Source organism: Cetorhinus maximus, chromosome 9, assembly GCF_964194155.1.
Source record: "Cetorhinus maximus chromosome 9, sCetMax3.hap1.1, whole genome shotgun sequence".
Lineage (NCBI taxonomy): Eukaryota > Metazoa > Chordata > Chondrichthyes > Lamniformes > Cetorhinidae > Cetorhinus > Cetorhinus maximus.
The window spans coordinates 23,539,896-23,566,279 of record NC_135887.1 but is presented as its reverse complement, the minus strand read 5'-3'; the positions used below and the strand labels follow the sequence as shown (position 1 = coordinate 23,566,279).

Sequence of the window (26,384 nt, the reverse complement as noted above, 5' to 3'; positions counted from 1 at the left end):
GTGTTAATATTTTCAGAGATTCCCTGAGGTGTGTTAATATTTACCGAAGGGAACATAGATTACACTAGTGCCTTCAAGATAACCACCACTTCCCCACCACCGCCCTCCCGGGACTGCCGAGTTTAAGAGCACTGTTTAACTGTCTGACCTGTTCCGAGCTGCACTGTTTCAGCCTGCTGACTAACCCATTGCCAACCTTACCCTAGGTCAGACTGCACTACACATTGCCATCGAGCGCCGGTGTCTGCATTTCGTGGCGCTCCTGCTTCGGAATGGCGCTGATGTCCACGCCAAGGCCAATGGGATATTCTTCATGCAAAAAGAAAGCCAAACTGGCTTTTACTTTGGTAAGAAAAGCAGAGCAAGATCCAGGTAACAATGTGGATAGTTGGGGGTGGGACGGCGGGGGAGGAAACAATTGATGAGAACCCGAAGCAAAAAAGGAGGCCTGACAAACTAACTGGGAAAAATTCAAATTCAAACAGCCAGACACGCATACATATTCCCAGTAAGTTCCATGAAGCTGCTTAACAAGGGTAGGAGGGCAGAGAGGCAACTTACTTTATTTCCATTCCTCCCACACAAAGGGCGGAATTTTCTGAGCTCACTGGCGTCGGGCGTGTTTGGCGGTGTGAGCAGACAATATGGTGAGAAGGCCAAAACTCAGTTTCATGACATTGTGAAACCAGTTTACGATCGTCCACTCAGCCCGTTGATGGCGGGCTGCGTTTCCCACCATCGGATGTCGGGAACCTCATTGTACTATATCTGCATTATATCATTGTAAGGCTAGCCCACCGGAACACATCCTCCCTCGCTGGATCATCCGTCCTCACGCCAACGTGTTTCACAACGACACATAAGTGACATGCACCTGGCGAGCTGCACTTCGCTCGGGACTTGAAGGTTTGCCTGCCTTGCTTCGGGCATCGGCACCAGGCTTCGCAGACAGCATCACATCACTTTTCGGGGGGCTCACAGGCAGCCCTCTACCCACCAGACCAGCCATAAGGTGGGGCTGGCTTTGTACGACTGCAGGGCAAGGGCTTTCTTCTTGCTTGGGAGAAGGGGGAGAAGTGGCCTCAGGCAAGGGCCTGCAGGGTGAGGGTTGTACTGAGGAAGGAGGGTATCCCAGGGTGTGTGTGGGGGCACAAGTTGATCTGTGCAAGTGGCCTCAAGATGGTGAGGGCTGAGGAAGCAGTCTCCAGAGGAGATGAGGCCAGATGGTGATGTGAGGGTGTGTGTGAGAGAGTGAGTGGTGATGTCCCTCGAGCTGGCAGTGAGTGAGATACCAGTGAATGTGTGATGGGCTGGAGTGTGAGGGTGATAAGATGGATGGATGAGATCATTCATCCTCTATCTGTATTGGATGGTCAACCTCTTCTGTGCAGCACTGGCACTGATCATCACTGCCATCGCCTATCAAGCCGGAGCGATAATGTTGCTGCCCCTCCTGCGGCCAGAGCTGGGGTAGAGGACATCATGGGGGGCCTCCACAGTCCAAAAGGCACTCAAGGGACACATCAATAAACCTGGGGGCTGCAGCCTGCTTGCCTTTCAGGGCCATGTCTTATTTGCAGCCGTTCTGGGCTGGAAACACTGAGAGGTGCGCGCGTAGCTGTACTTCAAATCTGGCGCCTGGCATGATGAAGCGGTGAAGTGATGGCGCCTGCCATTGAATTGGCGTGTTTCCTGGGAATGCATAATTAATGCAGCGGGTTTGGGATGATACAGCGTGAGAAGCCGCCATTGCAGCCGGTGGGTAAAAAGTTGTTTTATCTGCCCGCCACCGCACTTAGTGCAAATCTGGGACGATTCCGCCTAAAGATCAGCAGCAATCTCTTGATGCACTTTCATTGTATGTGAGTAGTTAGCTGATCTGAACCTCAGCAGCTAATGTTGTACAGTGACAGTATACCCTCGGGGATCGAAGATTAATTGTATAAATACCGGAGATAAATTGGAGGTATATTAGGGATGAGCAGGGAAGTGGGACTAACTGGATTGCTCTTAAAGAACCACTGCAGACTCGATGGGCTGAATGGCCTCCCTTTGTGCTGTACTATTTTATGATTCTGTGATTAAAGGGTGGAAGTATTTCTTCAACTTTGAACCTAGGATCAGAATATCTTTAATACTTTGAAAGATACTGGTCTGAAGGAAAATCAGTTATGAGTTAAGAAGACAGAGTAGGGGTAATAGGCATGTATCTACTTGCATATGAGCAGTGGTGGATAGATGGAGTTAAAATGCAGGTTAGCTGTGATCTGACTAAGCTAGCTCATTGGGCTGAATGGCCTTCTGCATGTTCCTATGAGTGTTGTCATACTAAATATTGGGAAGGTGAAAGAGTTTGTCTTCAGTCCTGCCACAATCACTGTTTCCTCATTTTGTTTCTTTATTCTTTCATGGGATGTGGGAATTACTGACAAGGCCAGTATTTGTTTACCATCCCTAATTGCCCTTGAACTGAATGGCTTGCTGGACCATATCAGTGGACATTTAAGAGTCAACCACATTGCTGTAAATCTGGAGTCAAATGTAGACCAGACCAGGTAAGGATGGCAGATTTCCTTCCCTAAGCTATATCAATGAACCAGATGAGTTTTTACAACAATTGATGATATTGTCATGGTCACCTCTATTGAGACTAGCTTTCAATTCCATATTTATTAATTGCAATCAAATTCCACCAGCTGCCGTGGTGGGATTTGAACCTGTGTCACCAGGATATTACTGTGGATTACTGTGGGACTGTGGATTACTAATTCAGCAACATTACCATTACTGTCTCTCCTCATCACTGGCTCCATCCCTTTCCCTAGGAACTGTCTAAGGCTGAAGCAGACTGTTTCCGCCTTGTAATCAGCTTCCAACTACATATCTTCTCCATCACCAGAACTGCCTATTTCCACCCCTGTAACCTGGTCTCTGCCTGTTCACCAGCTCGTCTGCTGCCGAAACCCTCATCCATGCCTTTGCTACCTCTTGGCTTGACTATTCTGATGAACCCCTGGCCTGCCTCCTATTTCCCTCACAACATAAGCTTGAGCTCATCCAAAGCTCTACTGCCCATGTCCTAACTTGCACCAAGTCCCACTCACCCATCACTTCTTGTGTCCATTCATCAACATTGGCTCCCAGCAATGCCTCAGTTTCATAATTCTCATCTTTGCTTTCAAATCCCTGCATCGCCTGGGCCCATGCCTATCTCTATAGTCTCCTCCAGCCCGGCAATGCTCCAAGACCTCTGCGTTCCTCCAAATCTGGCCCCTTTCACGTCCTCAATTTTAATTGCTCCACCATTGGTGGCCAGACCCTTCAGCTGCTTGGACCCTGAGCTCTGGAATTCTCTCCTTAAACCTCCCTGTGTCTCTGTCTCTCTCCTCCTTTACGACAGTCCGTAAAACGTACCTCTTTGAGAAAGCTTTTAGTCACCTATCCTAATATCTCCTTATGTGACTGTGTCAAATTGTGTCTGATTGCAATCCGGTGAAGTGCCTTGGTGCGTTTTACTACATTAAGGATGCTGTATTAGTTTGTTGTTGTTGTGACTAGATCTCTTTCTCCAACAGGGGAATTGCCTCTCTCGCTGGCCGCCTGCACAAACCAGTTGGATGTGGTGACACACTTGCTGGAAAACCCGTACCAACCGGCAGACATCACAGCAACAGACTCCATGGGGAATAATGTGCTCCATGCGCTGGTATCCGTCGCCGACAACACCAAGGAGAACACCAAGTTTGTCACCCAAATGTACGATCACCTGCTGAGGATGGGTGTGACGATCAGACCAGAGTTGAACCTGGAAAGTGTGAAGAACAAGAAGGGGCTGACTCCTCTCAAGCTGGCTGCAAAGACAGGCAAAATCGAGGTGGGTGGACCCCAGCTTCTGAGTAAGGAAACACAGCGAAGAGGAGCAATGAGGCCAGAGAAATAGTACCCACTGTTTATGCACTGAGGCCTCTGTGTATTCTTGTTGAGGAGCTTCTTTCATTAATTCCACATCGTCTGAGCTCAGTGTCATTTCAATATTTTCAATGTTCCAAAAAAGTTAGGAACGACAGGAATGAAACTCAGTTTCAGTTGTGGAGAGAAAGACTCAATAAAAATTTACAGGTGGAGATTCAGGGTGTGAATGCAAGAGAGACACAGCAGAGAAACTGTAAGAGAGCAAGGGATGCTGTGACAGTAAAGCAAGGTTAACAGAGAAACTGTGACGGGGAGATCACAGAGAGAATAGAGCGAACGCAGAGGGAATGTTACTTTATAACATAGAGAAAGAGATTGGGATAGTGAGCACGAGAGGCAATGACAGATAAAACTGAGATATAGTAACAAGGCCGATGAAAACTAGAAGTGGTATCCTGAGAGAGAGAGATAAGCACTTATTCACAGGAGTGATATTCTGCAGAAAGACAGAGAGAGTGATTGACAGAGAGACTGACAGAAAGAGATTGCGACAGAGTGAAGCTAAAAAAGATGTTGCAATAGATATTGAGCATAATATTCTGCCACAGAAACAGGAAGAGTTTGGAAAAACTCTCAGAATAGATTAGGAGAAAGATTACTGTTTGCAAAGGATGAGGGAAGAAAAACAAACAGCAGCAGTGATTTACCTGCTGAATGTTTTTTGCATTGTGATAATGACCGGCTAATCTATATCGGTGATATCAGTTGAGGGATAAATATTGTCCAGGACACCGGAAAGATCTCCCCGCTCTCTTCCAGTTTAGCATCTCATCCTAAAGATGGGACCTCCAACAGTGCAGACATCTCTCAATACTGACCTTCTGACAGTGCAGCGCTCCCTCAGTATGGACCTTTCAAAAGTGCAGCGCTACCTCAGTATTGACCCTCCGACGGTGCAGCACTCCTTCAGTACTGACCCTCCAACAGTGCGGTGCTCCCTCAGTACTGACCCTCCGACAGTGCGGCGCTCCCTCAGTACTGACCCTCCAACAGTGCGGTGCTCCCTCAGTACTGACCCTCCGACAGTGCGGTGCTCCCTCAGTACTGACCCTCCAACAGTGCGGTGCTCCCTCAGTACTGACCCTCCGACAGTGCGGTGCTCCCTCAGTACTGACCCTCCAACAGTGCGGTGCTCCCTCAGTACGGACCCTCCCAACAGTACAGCGCTTCCCTCAGTACTGACCCTCCAACAGTGCAGCGCTACCTCAGTACTGACCCTGGAACAGTGCAGCGCTCCCTCAGTACTGACCCTGCAACAGTGCAACATTCCCTCAGTACTGCCCCTCTGACACTGCAGCACTCCTTCAGTACTGACCCTCCATCAAAGCTGACACAGACACGACAAAACACTTTGAGACACTACACCCCAGTAAACTCCCCTTCCTTTGGAGTGCATTTTTGTTCAATACTGTCTCATTTTCAGATATTGAAACACATCATTGAGAGGGAAATCAACGAAGAGGAATGTCGACACCTGTCAAGGAAATTCACAGAATGGGCGTACGGGCCAGTGCACTCATCGCTCTATGACCTCTCCGCCCTCGACACATATGAGGAAAAGTCGGTGTTGGAGATTATCACCTATGGCAGTGAGACTCCGGTACGTTACCTGAATTATCTGGCAAGGGGTTCTGTAACTAGTTGAGACAGATTTCATATAAATGGCAAAAGAACAGTAAGGATGGAGATTAGGAGACATTTTCTCAAACAGTGAGTCAGGATTATGCTGCTGGAATGGCCAGCAAAAGCAGTAACTTTCGAAAGAGAACTGGATTAGTTCTAGGAAAGGGAATATTGTTTGGGCTATGGACCAAGAGCTAATTGCAGGGGTTTAATGGGGTAGGTCTTTCAAAGAGCTGGACACAATGGACCGGATGGCCTCCTTCTGTGCTGTATCATTCTATGGTCCTGTAAGCTATATTATGAAGTGTAATTATCCTGACTGTTACACTTTGAAAAACACCAGTCACTGCTTTCAATGCATAGTTTACAGCACCTTCCGTGGCAGAGATCTGACCATTCCTGTACATATTAAACATGGGCAGTACCAGAGAACCTTGGGTTTTTTCAAAATTTACTTTCTCTGTTTTGTCAATTCTCTTCCTTTTTTTTCGGGGAGTCAATATTCCCAGGATTAGATACAGAGTTAATCTCCCTCTAAACTGTCCCCATCAAACATCCCAGGACAGGTACAGCACGAGGTTAGATACAGAGTAAAGCTCCCTCTACACTGTCCCCATCAAACACTCCCAGGACAGGTACAGCACGGGGTTAGATACAGAGTAAAGCTCCCTCTACACTGTCCCCATCAAACACTCCCAGGACAGGTACAGCACGGGGTTAGGTGCACTGTAAATCCCCCTCCATATTGTCCCAAGGTGAATATAGCACATTGTGAATAGTGCTTTAGTAACTCAGTGGCAGAAGAACATCCACCACAATGCCCATGTGATATTTTCCCCTCACCACACCAGCCATCCTTTTGCATCTCGGAGTCTAATTGTTAGGTTTGTGCCTGAACTAACAGCCTTGATAACTGGTTTGTTTTATATATTTTCAGAACCGACAGGAGATGTTAAACTTAGAGCCGCTGAAGCACCTGTTGCAGGAGAAATGGAACACTTTTGCCAGCTACATCTTTTACACCAAGTTCTTCATTTACTTTTCCTACATGATCATCTTCACCACAACAGCCTACAACAGGATTGAGGGCGGAAAGGTGCAGCTCTGTTCTTCAAGTTGAGTTGGGTGGGGTAGCGTTCTTCTCCCTGAGTCACAAGGTCATGGGTTACAAGGCCTGTCTTGAGCACAAAATTCAGGCTGACGCTCACAGTGCAGTACTGAGGGAGTGCTGCACTGTCAGAGGATCAGTACTGAGGGAGGGCCGCACTGTCGGAGGGTCAGTATTGAGGGAGTGCTGCACTGTCGGAGGGTCAGTATTGAGGGAGTGCTGCATTTTCAGAGGGTCAGTACTGAGGGAGTGCTGCACTGTCAGAAGGTCAGTATTGAGGGAGTGCTGCACTGTCAGAGGGTCAGTACTGAGGGAGTGCTGCATTCTCAGAGGGTCAGTATTGAGGGAGTGCTGCATTGTCGGAGGGTCAGTATTGAGGGAGTGCTGCACTGTCAGAGGGTCAATACTGAAGGAGTGCTGCACTGTCGGAGGGTCAGTATTGAGGGAGTGCTACATTGTCAGAGGGTCAGTATTGAGGCAGTGCTGCATTGTCGGAGGGTCAATACTGATGGAGTGCTGCATTGTCAAAGGGTCAATACTGAGAGAGTGCTGCATTGACGGAGGGTCAGTATTGAGGGAGTGCTGCACTGTTGGAGGGTCAGTACTGAGGGAGTGCTGCACTGTCAGAGGATCAGTTCTAAGGGAGTGCTGCACTGTTGGAGGGTCAGTACTGGGGGTGTGCTGCATTGTCGGGGTCAGTACTGAGGGTGTGGTTTCTGCCGGAGGGCCCATTCTGTGGGTGTATTGCTCTGTCAGAGGTATCATTTTCAGTTGAAATGTTAAACTGTGGCCTTGCCTGCCCTCTCAGTTGAATTTAAAATATCCCAATGTACTGTTTCTAAGAAGAGAAGGGGTTAGTGGTGTGGTGGGTGGGTCAGGGGAGGTGTGGGGGCGTGCGTGGGGAGGTTCTCCCCAGTGCCTTGGGGCCAATACGTATCCGTCAACCGATAACCAATATCACTAAAAACAGGTTATCTGCTGATTATCACATTGCTGTTCATGGCATCTTGCTGTGCACACATTGGCTGCCATGTTTCCTACAGTACAACTGTGACTGCACTTCAAAAAGTACTTCATTCCAATCATTTGGGATATAATGAGGTTGTGAAATGTTTCTCCTTTGGAATATTCTGTCCTGGGTGTGTTTGATGAATTTGCTATCCCATTTAACACTTCTAAATCAAGATGCGCAAAGATTTTATAATCTACAGGGCTTCGGGCCAAGAGCTGAAAATTGGGATTAGACTAGATAGCTTTCTTTTCACCCAGTTTAGACATGAATGTCTGCCTTCCGTGCTATGAATCTTTCATTGTTTCTATATAAAAGCATTATACTGCGGATGCTGGAAATCTGAAACAAAAACAGAAAATGCTTAAAAAACTCAGCAGGTCTAACAGCATCTGTGGAGAGAAAAACAGAGTTAGCGTTTTGAGTCTGTATGACTCTTCTTCAGAGCTAAAGAGAAGTAAAAATGTGATGAAATTTATACTGTTTAAGGGAGGGTGGAGCAGGTGAAGCTGGATAGAAGGCCAGCGATAGGTGGAGGCAAAGGAGAGATTGCCAAAGATGTCATGAACAAAAGGAGAAAGGGGTGTTAATGGCAGTGGTACTGACTAAAGCAGATGCATGGTTTCTATAACAAAAACAAAATACCTGGAAAAACTCAGCAGGTCTGACAGCATCTGCGGAGAGGAATACAGTTAACGTTTCGAGTCCGAATGACTTCATCAGAACTAAGGAAAAATAGAAAAGAGGTGAAATATAAGCTGGTTTAAGAGGGGGTGGGACAGATAGAGCTGGATAGAGGGCCAGTGATAGGTGGAGATAACCAAAAGATGTCATAGACAAAAGGAACAAAGAGGTGTTGACGGTGGTGATATTAGCTAAGATAAGTGCTAATAGTGACATTAAGGGTAGAAAGCAGGATGAGCAAGGTACAGATAGCCCTAGTGGGGGTGGGGTGGGGAAAGGGATCGAAATAGGCTAAAATAATGGATGGAAATACATTTAAAAATAATGGAAATAGGTGGGAAAAGAAAAATATATATAAATTATTGGAAAAAGGGGGGATCGGAAAGGAGATGGGGATGGAGGAGAGAGTTCATGATCTAAAATTGTTGAACTCAATATTCAGTCCGGAAGGCTGTAAAGTGCCAAGTCGGAAGATGAGGTGCTGTTCCTCCAGTTTGCGTTGAGCTTCACTGGAACATTGCAGCAGGCCAAGGACGGACATGTGGGCATGAGAGCAGGGTGGTGTGTTGAAATGGCAATCGACAGCTGGGTCATGCTTGCGGACAGGCTGAAGGTGTTCCGCAAAGCGGTCACCCAGTCTGCGTTTGGTCTCTCCAATGTAGAGGAAACTGCATTGGGAGCAGCAAATGCAGTAGACTAAATTGAGGGAAGTGCAAGTGAAATGCTGCTTCACTTGATGGAGCGTTTAGGCCCTTGGATGGTGAGGAGGGGGGAAGTAAAGGGGCAGGTGTTGCACCTTCTGTGGTTGCATGGGAAGGTGCCGTGGGAGGGGGTTGAGGTGTAGGGGGTGATGGAGGAGTGGACCAAGGTGTCCTGGAGGGAACGATCCCTGTGGAATGCCGCCGGGGGGGTGAAGGGAAGATGTGTTTGGTGGTGGCATCATGCTGGAGTTTGTGGAAATGGCGGAAGATGATCCTTTGAATGTGGAGGCTGGTGGGGTGATAAGTGAGGACAAGGGGAACCCTATCATGGTTCTGGGAGGGAGAGGAAGGTGTGAAGGCGGATGCGCGGGAGATGGGCCGGACACGGTTGAGGGCCCTGTCAACCACCATGGGTGGAAAACCTCGGTTAAGGAAGAAGGAAGACATGTCAGAGGAACTGCTTTTGACATTGGCATCATCAGAACAGATGCGACGGAGGCGAAGGAACTGAGAGAATGGGATACAGTCCTTACAGGAAGCGGGGTGTGAGGAGCTGTAGTCAAGGTAGCTGTGGGAGCCGGTAGGCTTGTAATGAATATTGGTGGACAGTCTATTACCAGAAATTGAGACAGAGAGGTCAAGGAAGGAAAGGGAAGTGTCAGAGATGAACCATGTGAAAATGATGGAGGGGGTGGAAATTGGAAGCAAAATTAATAAATTTTTTCAGGTCCAGACGAGAGCATGAAGCAGCACCAAAGCAGCCATCGATGTACCGGAGAAAGAGTTGTGGGAGGGGGCCGGAGTAGGACTGGAACAAGGAATGTTCCACATACCCCATAGAGACAGGCATAACTGGGGCCCATGCGGGTACCCATAGCCACACCTTTTATTTTGAGGAAGTGAGAGGAGTTTAAGGAGAAATTGCTCAGTGAGAGAACAAGTTCAGCCAGACGGAGGAGAGTAGTGGTGGATGGGGATTGTTCGGGCCTCTGTTCGAGGAAGAAGCGGAGAGCCCTCAGACCATCCCCGTGGGGGATGGAGGTGTAGAGGGATTGGACGTCCATGGTGAAGAGGAGGTGGTTGGGGCCAGGGAACTGGAAATTGTTGATATGATGTAGGGTGTCAGAGGAATCGCGGATGTAGGTGGGAAGAGACTGGACAAGGGGAGAGAGAATGGAGTCAAGATAGCAAGAAATGAGTTCCGTGGGGCAAGAACAGGCTGACACAATCGGTCTGCCGGGACAGTCCTGTTTGTGGAGTTTGGGTAGGTGGTAGAAGCGGGCTGTCCGAGGCTGAGCTTGGTTTCTATATTTCTATCTCACCCATTGTGTGCGAGGTGCTTTGAAATGTTTCTGAGGGAAGTGACAAAGCATTAGTCAACTGGAGCCTTTTCATCTCCCAATTGCTTACTAGCAGTTTGTCTCTTCACAGTTTGAGTTTGCTGTACTTTATTGCAATTCGGTTTGGTTTTCTTTGTAAATGTAGATTTGTTTTCTGCATCAAGATAGCATCAAACATGAGGTGAACCATCGCGTCTGAACTACGCAGTTTCTCTCCAGTAAAACCTTGTTTCACTTTATTCTCAACACAGCCCCCTTTCAAAATTGAGGCCAAAATGGAAAGCTACTTGCGGGTTACTGGACAAGTCATTACGACCCTCGGAGCGCTATACCTTTTCTTTCAAGGGGTGAGTCTTGTGCAAGTTCACTTATATTTCTATTGTTGATAAAAAGAAGCAAGCTGTCAAAACTTTTCATCTTGCACTCATCAGGACAGATTTGCAAGAATTCCAAATCTCAAAGGGGAACAACACATAAGAAGAGGGTGCTGACTGGTTGACGGGTGAGCTCTGACTGGTAGAAGCGTAGCCATGGAGAATGTTCCAGGGAATAGTTAACTGCCCAGCTTTTCTTAAAATTCAAACTAGACTAGACAAGACTCTGGCCGAGGCATTGCCCTGGGGAATGAACCAGGGAATGGCTGTCCTCAAGCTTTTGTTTAGTTGAAAGATGTGGAATACATGGGCATGTTCTTTCTGTTTGCCAATGACTTGGCCCTGTGTGTGAATATATGTAGTATCTAGCTTGCTTAAGTGAGTCACACTGCGAGCCTAACGGATAATCTTAAATTGGTTGTTAGTGTAATTCTTAGCAAAATCAGGATTGTTTAGTAAATGTTGTCTAATTTTGGAATCACATCTAATGTTGGACACATTGTCCTGGGTTTTGCTAGCACGGCCTGGTTGAGTATTGAGTACTTTGCTTGTTGCGAACAGCCAAAGGGAAGTGCTGTTTAATAGGATCCACCAGTCACTGGGACACATGGCTACATATCTAGCATCACACTGGCACTGAAATTCACATACCACATTACTCATTTGTGTGGTAGGCACACATCATTTTGGTTTGATGCCAGCACCCTGTTAGTGGAGAATACCACTCCTGTTGCAGCTGCCTTTGAGATTTGGTATTCTTACACCTGTCCTGATGAGTGCAAGACCAAAAGCTTTGACAGCATGTCTTTCTTTTCAGCAATACTCAAATTCTGTACTACCAAGCAACTGTTTATATTTTTATCTTTCCTGGCTCAGTAACAGAGGAGAATCACTGAGCCCAGAAGTACTTATGAAGAGGGTGAGGCCATTCAGCCCCTTAACCCTGCTCTGCCATTCAATTAGATCACGACTGTTCTGTATCTTAACTCCATCTACTAGAAAAGAAATACCTGATCGAAGAACAATAAGACCAATGGCATGACTTGCTTGTTTTTTGTAATTTGATAATTATTGTAATTTGCTATTTTGATCACTTTACCTGCTCTGTATTGTGTTTAGTCAAAGAAATTCAAAGCTGAGTTAGATAGATTTTTGATAGACAAGAGAGTCAAAGGTTGGGGTGGGGGGGCAGACAGGAAAGTGGAGTTTGTGCCACAATCACATCAGCCATCATCTTATTTAAATAGGAGCAGGTTCAATGGGCCACATGGCCTATTCCTTCTCCTAAGTCCTGTGTTCCTATATTGATCTGAATTAAATGGGAATTAGAGTTAATTAACTTATTAAATTGTGGAAACCCAACTTTCATTGTGGCCACAGTGAAGTTCTGGTTACTGTTAATATGTAAACCTAACTATGTAACAACACTAACTATATCGCCATTCGTTCACTGTCGTTGAGTCAAAAACCTGGAACTCCCTCCCTAACAGCACTGTGGGTGTACCTACACCACATGGACTGCAGCGGTTCAAGAAGGAAGCTCATCACCACCTTCTCAAGAGCATTTTTTCCTTATTCTTTCACAGGGTGTGGGTGTCACTGGCTGGGCCAGCATTTTTATTGCCCATCCTGAATTGCCCTTGAGAAGCTCATTGGCTGTACAATATTTTGGGACATCCTGAGATGGTGAAAGATATTATATAAATGCAAGTCTTCCTTGTTAAAACTAATAAGTGTTTTATTCACTCCACAGATTGACGAAGTCTTTCTGCGAAGGCGGCGGACTCCAAAATCAATCACAACTGATGGTTACTGTGACATTTTATTGTAAGTCCCCAAGACCTTCATTTCCCAGTTGTGAATTGTGGCTGTTGCTGTGCTCGGTCTCTCTCCTTCCCAATGTGGCATTCAGTCAGAAACCTCACAACACCTGTCTGAGAAATTGACCTCACAATCCCAGGAATGGCATCAGTCGCCTCTCGTTACTCGTGCCCAATGTTATGGCACAGCTGATGGTAAATGCTGAGTTGTTCAAATCACAAAAGGAAACTTGAAACAACTGCCACAGCTTGTTTAGCAATTTTTAAAATAAATTTCGAGATCCATGCCTTGAATTCAGTAGTAATAAGACCACCAAGTCTTATAGGTTTTTACAAAACTAGATTAAACATCTGTTCCTGTGCTGTACTTTTCTTTGTTCTTTGTTCCTTTGTTCTATTTATTAACAAGAAAAATGATTTTTAAGCACATACATATGCCTACAAATTACTACTATAATAACTTCTACATCCCCTACTTAATCTGACTCCCAATTACACTTTCATTAAGGCAACAGTAGGACACTTAGATTTTAAAAGGCCCAGGCAAAGTAAGACACAATGCCCTGAACCAGTCGAATTCAAAATGAGTTTCCTTAACTTCAGCTCTTTGAAACCAGCAGCTTGAGGCACAGATGCTGAAGGCTTTTCACACTTGTTAGATCTTAAAAATGCCTACCCTTACAATAGCCGTTGCTCCTTTATAAATATTTTCCCCTTTGAATGCAAATTCCCATTGTTTCACTATGTCTTTGGACTTTATCTTTCTGATAATAAAAATCTCTCATAGCACTAAGTTTTACCAGTAATCTTTAGGAAAAATAAACACACTGTTTCTAAACTTCACCTGGCTAGGTGACATATTTCACTCCCCCTGGTATAGTTAAAAATGCAAATGTCCTTTTACACCTTATATTCTAAACTTCCCTCATGTTTACATCAAAGCCTTCAGACCTTCAGACCAGCTGCCTTTCATCCAATTAAGTCTCTCTCATACACACACATGCACACACACATACTGACACAGATACCATTATTTTACAATAAATTCCAGTAACATTATGAGAATTATTATATCTTCCTGACACCCAATCAGAATGGTGGAAATACAATGCCCACTTTAAACTGTGGGAGGGAAGAGGGGGCTACTGCATGATGAGGCAGTGGTGGTATTGGGGGTTGGTAAAGCACCCATAATGACAACAGACTGAGACCCAGGCCATCTTAATCCCTGATCCTCAATTTCATGGGACACCTGACTACAGGAATGACATGGACACTGGTGGAAGGAAGCAAGATGTTGGGCAGACAAAGGGACATAGGAACAAGTGGAGGCCATTCCACCTCTCCAGCCTGTTACATACTGTCCTCACTTGGACAATATATCACCATAACACCATTGTTGCTTGGTCAAAATCCTGGCGGCTCATCACCACCTTCTCAAGGTCAACTAGGGATGGGCAACAAATTTGGCCATGCCAATGACATTCAAATCCCATTAATGAATAAATAAATGATGGAGGTCATTCAACCTCTAAAGCCTGTTCCACCATTCAATCACATCGTGGTTGATCTGTACGTTAACTCCATAACCCACCTTGATTCCATAACCCTTAATACCTTTACCCAATAAAAATCTATCGATATCTGTTTGGAATTTTCAGTTGACTCCCAGCATCAACAGCTGGGAGAGAGTTCCAGATTTTCACTCCCCTTTTTGTGAAGAAGTGCTTCCTGACAGCACCCCTGAACATCCTGACTCTAATTTTAAGGTTCTTCCTCCTTGTTCTGGAGTCCGCCACCCCCACCAGAGGAAATAGTTTCTCTCTATTGACCCTATCAAATCCTTTAATCATTTCAAAATCTCAGTTAGATCCCTCCTCAATCTTTTATAGTCAAGGGAATACAACCGGTCCTCGTAAGTTAACCCTTTTAATCCTGGTACCATTCTTGTGAATCTGAGCTGCATTCCAAAGTAACAAACCTCAGTATTACGGTAAATTGGCGGGAGTTGGGAGGCGGAGGGCCCAGTGTGGAGGGATGCGATGGGAATCAAGAATGAGGAAGTGGCAATGGAGGAAATCAAAAGGTAAGGGAGGCTTGAAGTTTCCTGCTGGGGTTGGAAGAACCACTGACCTTATCCTCTTCTGCCCCTGGATCCTGTGTCACCGGCATTTCTTGGGACTTGGACAACCATGGCCCATTCCCTGCCTCCTGTTTTGTGATGACACTGCAGGGCGAATAGCACTCCCAGCTGATGGGTGCCAACTCTCTTGGTGAGATCGTTGCATCTTGCTGTCTGAGGGGAAGCTGCATCATTACAGTATAAAAAATCCACTCATAAACTTTAAGGGGAGATGGTGGCCTAGTGGTAATGTCACTGGACTAGTAATATAGAGGCCCGGGCTAATGCTCTGTGGACACAGATTCAAATCCCACCACGACAAATTCAATTAATAAATCTCAAATATAAAGCTAGTCTCAATAATGGCGACCATGAAGCTATCATCAATTATTGTAAAAACCCATCTGGTTCACTAATCTGCTGTCCCTACCCGGTCTGGCCTATATGTGACTCTAGATTTACAACAATGTGGTTGACTCTTAACTGCCCTTTGAATTGACCTAGCAAGAAACTCAGTTCAAAGGCACATAGGGATGGCCACAAAGGATAAAAAAAATTTCATAAAGAGCTGCATTTGTCTGTTTTTATTTGCAGCTTTCTCCAGGCCCTGTTGCTGCTGGGCTCCTCTGTGCTGTACGTAACTGGACGGGAAGAATACGTGGGACTTATGGTGATTGGATTGGCAATAGGCTGGATCAATCTACTCTATTACACACGAGGCAACCAACGAATGGGCATCTATAGTGTCTTAATGCAGAGAGTACGTACATTTCTGTAACAACGACTTGCATTTATAGAATGCCTTTAACATAATGCTTCACAGGAGCATTATCAAACTATGACTTGACACTGAGCCACGTAAAGAGATTTAGGACAGGTGACCAAAAGCTTGGTCAAAGAGGTAGATTTTAATCGCAGAATTGCTATGGTACAGAAGGAAGCCATTTGGCCCATCGTGTCTGCACCAGCTCTCCAAATGAGCGACTCACCTCGTACCAATACCCTGCCTTTTCCCCGTAATCCTGCACATTCTTCCTTTTCAGGTAACAGTCTAATTCCCTTTTGAATTCTTCAATTGAACCTGCCTCCACCACAGTCTCAGGCAGTGCATTCCAGACACCAACCACTTGCTGTGTAATAAAGTTTCTCCTTATATCATTTGTGCTTCTTTCACTAATTACTTTAAATCTGTGCCCTTTCGTTTTCAATTCTTTCGTGAGTGGGAACAGTTTCTCCCTATCTACGCTGCCCAGACCCCTCATAATTTTGAATGCCTCCATCAAATCTCCTCTTAGTCTACTTTTCTCCAAGGAAAGCAGCCCTAACTTCTCCAATCTATCTTCATAACTGAAGTTCCTCATCCCTGGAATCATTCTTGTGCATCTTTTTTGCACCCTCTCCAATGCCTTCACATCCTTCTTAAAGTGCGGCACCCAGAACTGGGTGCAATACTTTAGCTGAGGCCAAACTAGTGGCTGATACAAATTCAACATAGCCTCCTTGCTCTTGCACTCTATGACCCTATTAATAAAGCCCATGATACTGTATACTTTATTAACTGCTCTCTCAACCTATCCTGCCACCACCATCAATGATTTAGTGACACATACACCAAGGTCCCTCTACTCCTGCACCTCCTTTAGAGTTGTACCCTTTATTGTCCCTCCATGTTCTTCTTGCCAAAATGAATCACTTCACATTTCTCTGCATTGAACTTCATCTGCCACCTGTCCGCCCATTTCACCAACTTGTCTATGTCTCATTGAAATTCTATATTGTCCTCCTCACAATTCACAATGTTTCTGAGTATTGTATCATCCGCAGATTTTGAAACTGTGACCTGTACACCAAGGTCTAGGTCACTAGGTCAGGGGAAACAAGGGTCCCAACACTGACCCATGGGGAACTCCACTACAAACCTTCCTCCAGCCCAAGAAACATCCATTAGCCATTACCCTGTTTTCCTGTTGCTCATCCAATTCTGTATCCATGTTGCTACTGTCCCTTTAATTCCATGAGCTATAACTTTGCTCACAAGTCTGTTGTGGCACTGTACCAAACGCCTTTTGGAAGTCCATGTACACCACATCAACAGCATTGCCCTTATCAACCTTCTCCGTTACCTCTGCAAAAACCTCCAGCAAGTTGGTTAAACATGATTTTCCCTTAAGAAATCGATGCTGGCTTTCCTTAATTAACCTGCATTTGTCCATGTTACTATCAATTTGTCCTGAATTATTGTTTCTAGAAGTTTTCCCATCACTGACATTAAACTGACTGGCCTGTAATTGCTGGGCTTATCTTTACAGCCTTTTTTGAACAAGGGTGTAACATTTGCAATTCTCCAGTCCTCCAGGACCACCGCTGAGTCTAAGGAAGAATGAAAAATTATGGCCAGTGCCTCTGCAATTGCCACTCTCACTTCCCTCGGTATCCTTGGATGCATCTCATCCAGCCCTGGTGCCTTATCAACTTTAAGTACAGATAACCTAGCCAATACCTCCTCTTTTACTATTTGAAACCCATCTAGTGTCTGAGTTATCTCATCTTTAACTGTGGCCTGGATAGCATCTTCTTCCTTCATAGCGAGAGATGCAAAGTATTCATTTAGTATCTCAGCTATGTCCACTGCCCCATGTGTAAATTCCCTTTTTGGTCCCTGATCAGCCTTACTTGTCCTTTTACCACCCTTTCACTATTTATATGCCTATATAAGACTTTGGGATTCCCTTTTATGTTAGCTGTCAGTCTCTTTTCATACTCTCTCTTTGCTACTCTTATTTGCTGCTTCACATTGTTGTCAGGTGTTGGGCATAGTTCGGTAAGTCTTATTAAGGTATCCATAGTCTTAGGTAGTTCAACAGTAAATATTTATTAACTAGTAACTATATACATAGGTACAGTAAAGTCCAAGCTCGGAGCTGTCTCCATGCTTGCTTCTACACACAGCTCTGTCCAACACTACACTGACCCCTAGGTGCAGGTCTTGTGTTCTTTTAAATTACTGTGTGGGCGGTGTTGTACTGAGCCCCACATTATCCCTTTATTTGCCAGACCCTTCATTCCCCCGCCAAGTCTTTATCCAACATATTTATGTTATCCCAGTTTACCCCATGTATTTCCATCACTACTACTACCCCATCTCCCCCACTCAAGTCTCTGAGTTTGTAGGTTCAGGTCTGGAGGTCTTATAACCCTTCCATATCATGTTCTCACTATTGCCGGAGGAGTGGTAGGCTCTATCGTTGCAGGTAAACTTTGTTAAATTGGAGGCTGTTCTGGCATCTGGGTGTCTTCATCTTTTTCTGTTCCTTGACATTGAATTGCTCTTTGTCGATTCCCCATTTTTTGTTATGGATGGCCATTGGCTTATCCTGTTCTTTATGGGGAGAACAAACTCTCAGCTCGTCTATACAATTGTGTTTTTTTTTTCCTTTCTTCGTGCGGCTTGATGTGATGCAAGTAGAGATTGACCTTTCAAAAATGGAACCTTCATTCCTTGTTGTTTCACGATTATACCCAGATCTTTGATTACTCTCTTATTTTTCAGTTGTTTTTTGAGCTTACGAGTATTTTCATTCAGCTCTGCAACTACTCTGGTAAGTTCAGTTGTCTTTGTTTCAGGGTTATCTGCGGATCTCTTACTTAAGTTTTAACAACTTCACCTGGCCATTCAATTCCTTTTGGAATGTTTCTTGCATGGTAACTGACTGCTACTTAGACCCTTTCAAATCATTCGTTAGATAGTCAATCTGTTTCTTTGAATATTCCTTGGATTTGATCTTCCATATTGCGCATCTCATTCTTCGTGTTGTTCCGATTGGATCAAAGTTCAAGAATTTCATCAGTTTTGGTTGTTAATTCTGCTTTCAAGCAACTGTTCTGATGCAAGAACAATTCTTTCTCAACCTTTAACTTTTTTGTTTCCTTCAAAGCCTCCTTGTGCCTTTGTGTCACCCGAGAAATTTCTTCATTCAGACCTTGAACAGTTTGGTTCAATGAAGACTTTATGTTATCATGTGCTTCCAAAGGTACATAGCTTGAATCTTGCATTTCAAATTTTCCAGTTCAGCCTTGATACGAACATCTTCTGATCTATCTTCTGCCTTTTCTTTCTCCACCTGCCACAGTGCTTCGTCCTTGTCATTCACTTTGGTTTCAGTGTAAGCCAGGTCTGCCTCTGGTGAAGTCTTAACTTCTCTCTGTTCTGTAATGGTGTTGCACATGGCTTCATTATCCATTCGTAGCATGGAATGGTCCACAGCTTTCCCTTCGACCACAGTCATCTGGCTCAGCACCGTCACCTACTGTTGCAGTTCGGGAAATATGTCGGCTTTATCGAAAAGATTTATCTTTAAGACTTCCGGAAGTTTCCCTGCCTCTTTGGTGCCCTCATGTGGTTTGCTTAGGTAGTGTTTTTTCTCTTTTGTAGCTTTACTGGGGGTTTTCTATCCCTCATTTTAAGCTCTGTACACTCTACAACTTGAAGGTTAAAGTATTTGTCAAAGGCTTTTAATATTTCATCGAAGCTGACCGAGGCTGCTTCAATGTATTTCATTAAGATTACTTCATCAATTCACCAAACAAAAATAAAAACATATTAATTGGGACTTCTTCTGAGTTCCTACTTAGACCTGCTGTACTCTGGTTATTTAAAAATTTTCTTCTCCAGGAGATCCAATTTTGTGTCAGGCTTGGCCCTTGCATGAGTCCAAACTGGCCTTGAAGAGTGGATTTCTGATCCATGGTTAAAATTTTTTAAATTTCAGCTTTAAGAGGTTTCTGAAAATCCAAGATGGCGCCGCCGTACGCGTCTTCAGAGGGCTTTCCTGCACTTGCCGGCTTTGGTGGGCCCCCACAGTAAAGGTGTGCACAATCTCAGTGTTTAATTTTTCCAACAATGGCTGCCTGGATCGACTGGTTCGAGACTTCCCTGCTTTAGCGCAGTGTTCTTGGGCGTTGGAAGAGCCGAATCCCGGTTTTTGCTGAGCTTTTTAAGTTACATACTCAGCCGAGATTAATTTTTAATTCATTTCTTTATTCGGAGTGAGCTTGGCCAACACATGTTCAGCCGCCGACTCGGGAGTCAAGTTTCCCAGACAGCGATTTAAATGGCAATTTCTGACCACTGTAGTATTTAACTTTTTTCAGGGCTTCTGTTGTCCAGGAATTTTAAACTTTTATTAAACTCACCTCTGCTAGGCCCACTGACTCTGCGCACTCTGAGTACTGAAGCTGGACTTCCACGGAGTTGAATGGAATCTTCTGCTACAGTGAGAAACTCCATTTCTGCTTTCAGCTTCCAAGCCTTTTATTTGGAGCTTTTCTTTGGCAATTCCTTCTGTGCCTTCGCTTCTTGAGCTTTTCATCAGGTCAGAATGCGCCTTTGATTTTCCCTTCAGCTTTCCAGGATTTTAATTTTCTCCTGCTGTCTCTGCGAGGTTTTGAATTGTTCCATTCGCTGCCACCATGTTGTAAGGTGTTGGGCGTAGGTCTTATTAAGGTATTCATAGTCTTAGATAGTTCAGCAGTAAGTATTTACTAACTACTAGAACCTATATACATAGGTACAGTAAAGGTCCAAGCTAGGAGCTGTCTCCATGCTTGCTTCTATACACAGCTCTGTCCAACACTACACTCAGCCCAAGATGCAGGTCATATGTTAGGAACTTAGAAGCAGGAGTAGGCCATTCTGCCTGTCGAGCCTGCTCTTCCATTCAAATAAATCATGGCTGCTCATCAACCTCTACGCCATTTTTCCCCACTATCCTCATATCCAGAAATCTATAGATTTATGTCTTGAACATGTTCAGTGATTGAGATTCCAAAGTCCTCAGTGTTAGAAACTTCCAAAGATTCACCACCCTCTGAGTGAAAAAATTTCTCCTCATCACAGAGTTAAATGTCCTGTCCCTATTTCTAAGGCTGTGACCCCTGGTTCTAGACTTGCCAGCCTTCTGAAAGTTCAAATACACCACATCCACTGGATCTGCCTTAATTATGCCAAAAGTAACATCCTCAAAAAAAAACTCCAACAGTTTTGTGAAACATGATTTCCCTTTCATAAATCCGTGTTAACTCTACCCAATAATATCATTATTTTTTAAGTGGCCTGTCATCACATCCTTTCTAATAGATTCTAACATTTTCCCTACTACTGATGTCAAACGAACAGGTCTGTTGTTCTCCGTTTTCTCTCTCCCTCCCTTCTTAAATAGCCAGGTTACATTTGCTATATTCCAATTTGCAGGAATCTTTCCAAATCTGTAGCATTTTGAAAGATAACCACCAATGTATCCACTATCTCTATAGCCACCTCCTTCTATACTCTGGGATGTAATTCATCTGGTTCAGGAGACTTATCCACCCTCAATCCAATAGGATTGTTCTCTTACATCACTGTTTGGGCAGTACTGTATTCATCCCATGTTAATCCTTTATGTGCCAGACCATTACACTACATGCATTTCCTCTGAACCTTTTATATTCAGCTTGGGTTTTTAATTATATTTTCTACCTGACACCTGTCATGAGCGCACTTCTTCTTAATCTTAATTTCTATCTCCTTTGTCATCCAGGAAGCTCTGGATTTGTTTACCCTCCTTTTCCCTTTCGAGGCAATATACCTTGACTGCGCCCAAACTCTCTCTTCTTTGAAAGTAGCCCGTTGATCAGCTACCATTTCTCCTGCCAACCTTTGAGTCCAATTTATTTGGCCCAGATCCATTCTTACCCCATTGAAAGTTGGCTTCTCCCCAGTTAAATTTTCTTACTCTGGACTGTTCTTTGTCCTTTCCCATAGTCAGCTTAAAATGTATGATACAATGATCACTGTCCCCTAAATGTTCTCCCAATGATACTTGATCTACTTGGTAAACCTCATTTCCAAGAACCAGGTCTAGCAGTCCCTCCTTCCTCGTTGGACAGGGAACATACTGCGAAAGAAAATTTTCCTGAACCCACTCTAAGAATTCTTGCCCCTCTCTGCCATTTAAACTAATGCTATCCCAGTCTATATTTGGATAATTAAAGTCCCCTATTATAAGTACTTTATAATTTTTGCACCTTGTTGTAATTTCTTTGCAAATTTGTTCCTCTACATTCTTCCCACCGGTGGATGGCCTATAGACAACGCCCAGCAACGTGATTATACCCTAGCCAAATAGATTCTGTCCTTGATCCCTCTGGGATACCCTCGTTCTCCAGCACTGCAATGTTCTCCTTAATCTATACTGCCAACCCGCCTCCTTTTATTCCTTTCCCAGCTTTCCTGAACACATTGTATACAGGAATGCTTAACACCCAGTCCTGCCCTTCCTTGAGCCAGGTCTCTGTTATAGCCACAACAACATATTTCCACATGGCAACCTGCGCCTGTAAAACACCACGTTTCTACACTCTCCCCTTCCCTCTCCACACTCAGTCCAGACCCACCGCTCTCCCCTTTCCTCTCCACACTCGGCCCAGATCCGCAGCTCTTCCCTTCCCTCTCCACACTCGGCCCAGACCCGCCGCTCTCCCCTTCCCTCTCCACACTCGGCCCAGACCCCCTGCTCTCCCCTTCCCTCTCCACAGTCGGTCCAGACCCACCGCTCTCCCCTTCCCTCTCCACAGTCGGTCCAGACCCACCGCTCTCCCCTTCCCTCTCCACACTCGGCCCAGACCCGCCACTCTCACCTTCCCTCCCCACACTCAGCCCAGACCCGCCGCTCTCCCCTTCCCTCCCCACACACAGCCCAGACCCGCCACTCTCCCCTTCCCTCCCCACACTCGGCCCAGACCCGCCGCTCTCCCCTTCCCTCCCCACACTCAGCCCAGACCCGCCGCTCTCCCCTTCCCTCCCCACACTCAGCCCAGACCCGCCGCTCTCCCCTTCCCTCCCCACACTCAGCCCAGACCCGCCGCTCTCCCCTTCCCTCTCCACACTCAGCCCAGACCCGCCGCTCTCCCCTTCCCTCCCCACACTCAGCCCAGACCCGCCGCTCTCCCCTTCCCTCCCCACACTCAGCCCAGACCCGCCGCTCTCCCCTTCCCTCCCCACACTCAGCCCAGACCCGCCGCTCTCCCCTTCCCTCCCCACACTCAGCCCAGACCCACCGCTCTCCCCTTCCCTCTCCACACTCAGCCCAGACCGAGGTCAGAATTGGTGGAAGTTACTTTCTCATGTTATTCTCTCACTGTCTGGAGCAGGGCCTGTCCGGCAGTCGCATCCATCAGGACTCAGTCAGTGGTGGTACTATTGAGCCACTCTTCCTAATGAAAATTGAAATCCAGAAGCCCAGTGTCTGTTCTGTACTATTGTCTCTCAGCACAACTGCCAAATGATACAATGATACAATGTGCACACTATCATTTGTTGTGAGCAAAGTGTGCAAGTATGAGTGTTGTATGCATGAGTGTTTGTGTGCGTATACATTTGTGTGTACATGTGTATCTTGTGTGTATATGGTTTGTGCACATGTTTTACATATGGATATAGGCACACATGCATGTTTGTGTGTATGTGTACAGATGTATTGTGTGGGTACACATTTATACGATGAGTGTGTTTGCACATATACAGGTGTGTGCGCGTGTGTACACATCCCTCGTATGGGTTTGTGAACAGGAACATGAGCAAACATCTCACAATGTTGTTTACATCATGTGATTAAACTGTGTTTCATGTATATTTGCTACAGATTCTCCTGACGGATATTATGAGCTTTCTTCTCGTGTACATGGTCTTCCTCTTTGGTTTTGGAGCTGGTGAGTGTTATTGCTTCTGGCTGACCCTCTGTTTGCAGAAGGAAGTGATTAAATGACCCTGTGCCTGGCTGGTCAGAGTGGAGTATGGCAAACCACAGAGCATAATGCCAGGGTGGCACCAGCACATTCACTCCTCCCATGCTGGCCAGTTCCTAATTCACCCCTGCTGCCTGTACCAATTGCCTTCAATCCGTGTCCCTCTTGTTACCGACCTTCCTGCCAGTAGAAATAGTTGCTCCTTGTTTACGCTATCAAAGCCCTTCATCATTTCAAACATCTCAATCAACTCTGTCAAACCTTCTCTGCTCTAAGGAGAACAATCCCAGCTTCTCCAGTCTCTCCATGTAACTGAAGTCTCTTGTACCTGGTACCATTCTGGTAAAACCTCCAAGATCTTGACATCCTTCCTCAAATGTGGTGCCCAAAATTTGACACAATGCTCCAGCTGAGGCATTACCATTGATTTATAAAAGTTTTAGCAAAACTTTCCTGCTTTGATATTCCATTACCTTATTAGTAGAGCTGAGGAACTTGTATGCTTTTTAACAGATTTATGTGGTAACCCAAGCATGGTCAGCCTGTGTCTGCCAGCCCTCCAGGATTGTCCTGAAGTTTCCAGGAATTGAAAATTAACCTCCCGGCCTCTGATGAAATAGTCATCAGTGATATGAGAACAAATTGTGTGTGCTTTCCATTTTTATTGAATATGTTCCTATTGATTATAAATATATTGAGATTGAGGAAAATGGCTGTATGACTGCCAGTCAAGAATCATCCCATCAGATCAGAGAGAATCTATTTGCTTTCCAGTTGGCTGTGGTGAGGTGGGTATTGTGATGACGGAGTGTTGGGCAGCCAATAGTGGGGAGTGTGGGGGCATGAGCACTAGGAGACAATGACCATGTGGTAAGAACATAAGAAAAGGAGCAGGAGCAGGCCATTCAGCCCTTTGAGCTCGCTCTGTTATTCAGTGAGACCGTGGCTGATCTGCACCATCAACACCATTTTCTGCACTCTCCCCATATCCCTTGTTTTTAATATGTAGAATTCTATCGATCTCAGCTTGGAACATAATGACTGAGCCTTCACCGCCCTCTGGGGCAGAGAATTCCAAAGATCCACCACCCTCTGAGTGAAGAAATTCCTCCTCATCTCAGTCCTAAATGGCCTGCCCCTTATTCTGAGACTGTGTCCCCTGATACTAGACCCCACCCTCAGCCAAGGAGAACATCCTTCCTGCATCTACCCTGTCGAGCCCTGACAGAATGTTGTATGTTTGAATGATATCACACCTCATTCTTCTAAACCACAGAGAATAAAGGCCCAGTCTATTTAACCTTTCCTCATAGGACAATCCCTCCATCACAGGAATTAGTTTGATGAACTTCCATTGCACTCCCTCTATGGCAAGTATATCTTTTTTTAGGCAGGAAGGCCATAACTGCACACAGTACTCCAGGGGGTGGGGTTTCCTGACCCTGACCACCGCCGGGATCATCCAGCCCTGGTGAAAGTCAATGGACTTTTGGCTGGGCCGTTGAACTTCCCATGGCGGGTCCCACCACAGCAGGGCCGGAAAATCCCGGCCCAGGTATGATCCCACCAAGGCTGTACATGGAGACCTTTGCTCCTATACTCAAATCCTCTTGTAACAAAGGCAAGCATACCATTAGCCTTCTTAATTGCTGTACCTGCATGTTAGCTTTCAGTGACTCATGAACAAAGACACCCAAATCCCTTTAAAGTTTTTTTAAAAAATTCATTCCTGAGATGTGGGCTTCGCTGCTGAGCCAGCATTTAGTGCCCATCCTTGAGAAGGTGGTGGTGAGCTGCCTTCTTGAACCGCTGCAGTCCATGTGTAGGTACACCCACAGTGCTGTTTGGGAGGGATTTCCAGGATTTTGACCCAACGACAGTAAAGGAACATTGATATATTTCCAAGTCAGGATGGTGAGAGGCTTGGAGGGGAAGTTCTAGGTTGTGATGTTCCCATGTGTCTGCTGTCCTTGTCCTTCTAGATGGTAGTGGTTATGGTTTTGGGAGATGCTGTCGAAGGAGCCTTGGTGAGTTCCTGCAGTGAACCTTGTAGATGGTACACACTGATGCTACTGTGCGTCGGTGGTGGAGGGAGTGAATGTTTGTGGATGTGGTGCCGATCAAGCGGGCTGCTTTGTCCTGGATGGTGTCAAGCTTCTTGAGTGTTGTGGGAAGCTGCACTCATCCAGGCAAGTGGGGAGTATTCCATCACACTCCTGAATTGTGCCTTGTAGATGGTGGACAGGCTTTGGGGAATCAAGGGGTGAGTTACTCGTAGCACGATTCTGCTCTTGTAGCCACAGTATTTATATGGCTCTGGGGAGTCAGGAGGCGAGTTACTCACCACAGGATTCCTAGCCTCTGACCTGCTCTTGTAGCCATAGTATTTATATAGCTAGTCTAGTTCAGTTTCTGGTCAATGGTAACCCCCAGGATGTTGATAGTGGAGGATTCAGTTATGTTAATGCCATTGAACATCAAGGGGAGATGGTTAGATTCTCTCTTGTTGGAGATGGTCATTGCCTGACACTTGTGTGGCACAAATGTTACTTGTCACTTGTCAGCCCAAGCCCGGATATTGTCCAGGTCTTGCTGGACAACACTACCCAGCCACTCAACGTTTAAGAAATCCCATGTGCTCTAATTTTGTTTACTAACCTATTGTGTGGGACCTTAACAAATGATTTCTGAAAATCTAAATATACCACATCCACCAGTTACCCCTTATCTATTCTGCTAGCTACATCCTCGAAAAGCTGATGGAAGCTCAAGATACATCCAACCGGTAATGGCCACCCTGCCTATCATACACCATCACTGCTATGAGAGAAAGATGGGGAGGAAAAC

General features: G+C 45.5%; 1 protein-coding gene across 1 annotated transcript in view; it reads left to right on the top strand.

Moving 5' to 3' along the window:
- Positions 1–26,384, top strand: part of LOC144684452 (transient receptor potential cation channel subfamily V member 1-like) — a 50,632-nt gene that overhangs the window by 12,241 nt on the left and 12,007 nt on the right. Inside the window, exons 5-12 of the mRNA XM_078548244.1 lie at positions 207–347; positions 3,576–3,874; positions 5,396–5,572; positions 6,533–6,691; positions 10,689–10,784; positions 12,565–12,638; positions 15,348–15,513; positions 23,435–23,501. Coding sequence (XP_078404370.1) covers positions 207–347; positions 3,576–3,874; positions 5,396–5,572; positions 6,533–6,691; positions 10,689–10,784; positions 12,565–12,638; positions 15,348–15,513; positions 23,435–23,501 — 1,179 coding nt within the window. The remainder of the gene's footprint in view (positions 1–206; positions 348–3,575; positions 3,875–5,395; positions 5,573–6,532; positions 6,692–10,688; positions 10,785–12,564; positions 12,639–15,347; positions 15,514–23,434; positions 23,502–26,384) is intronic.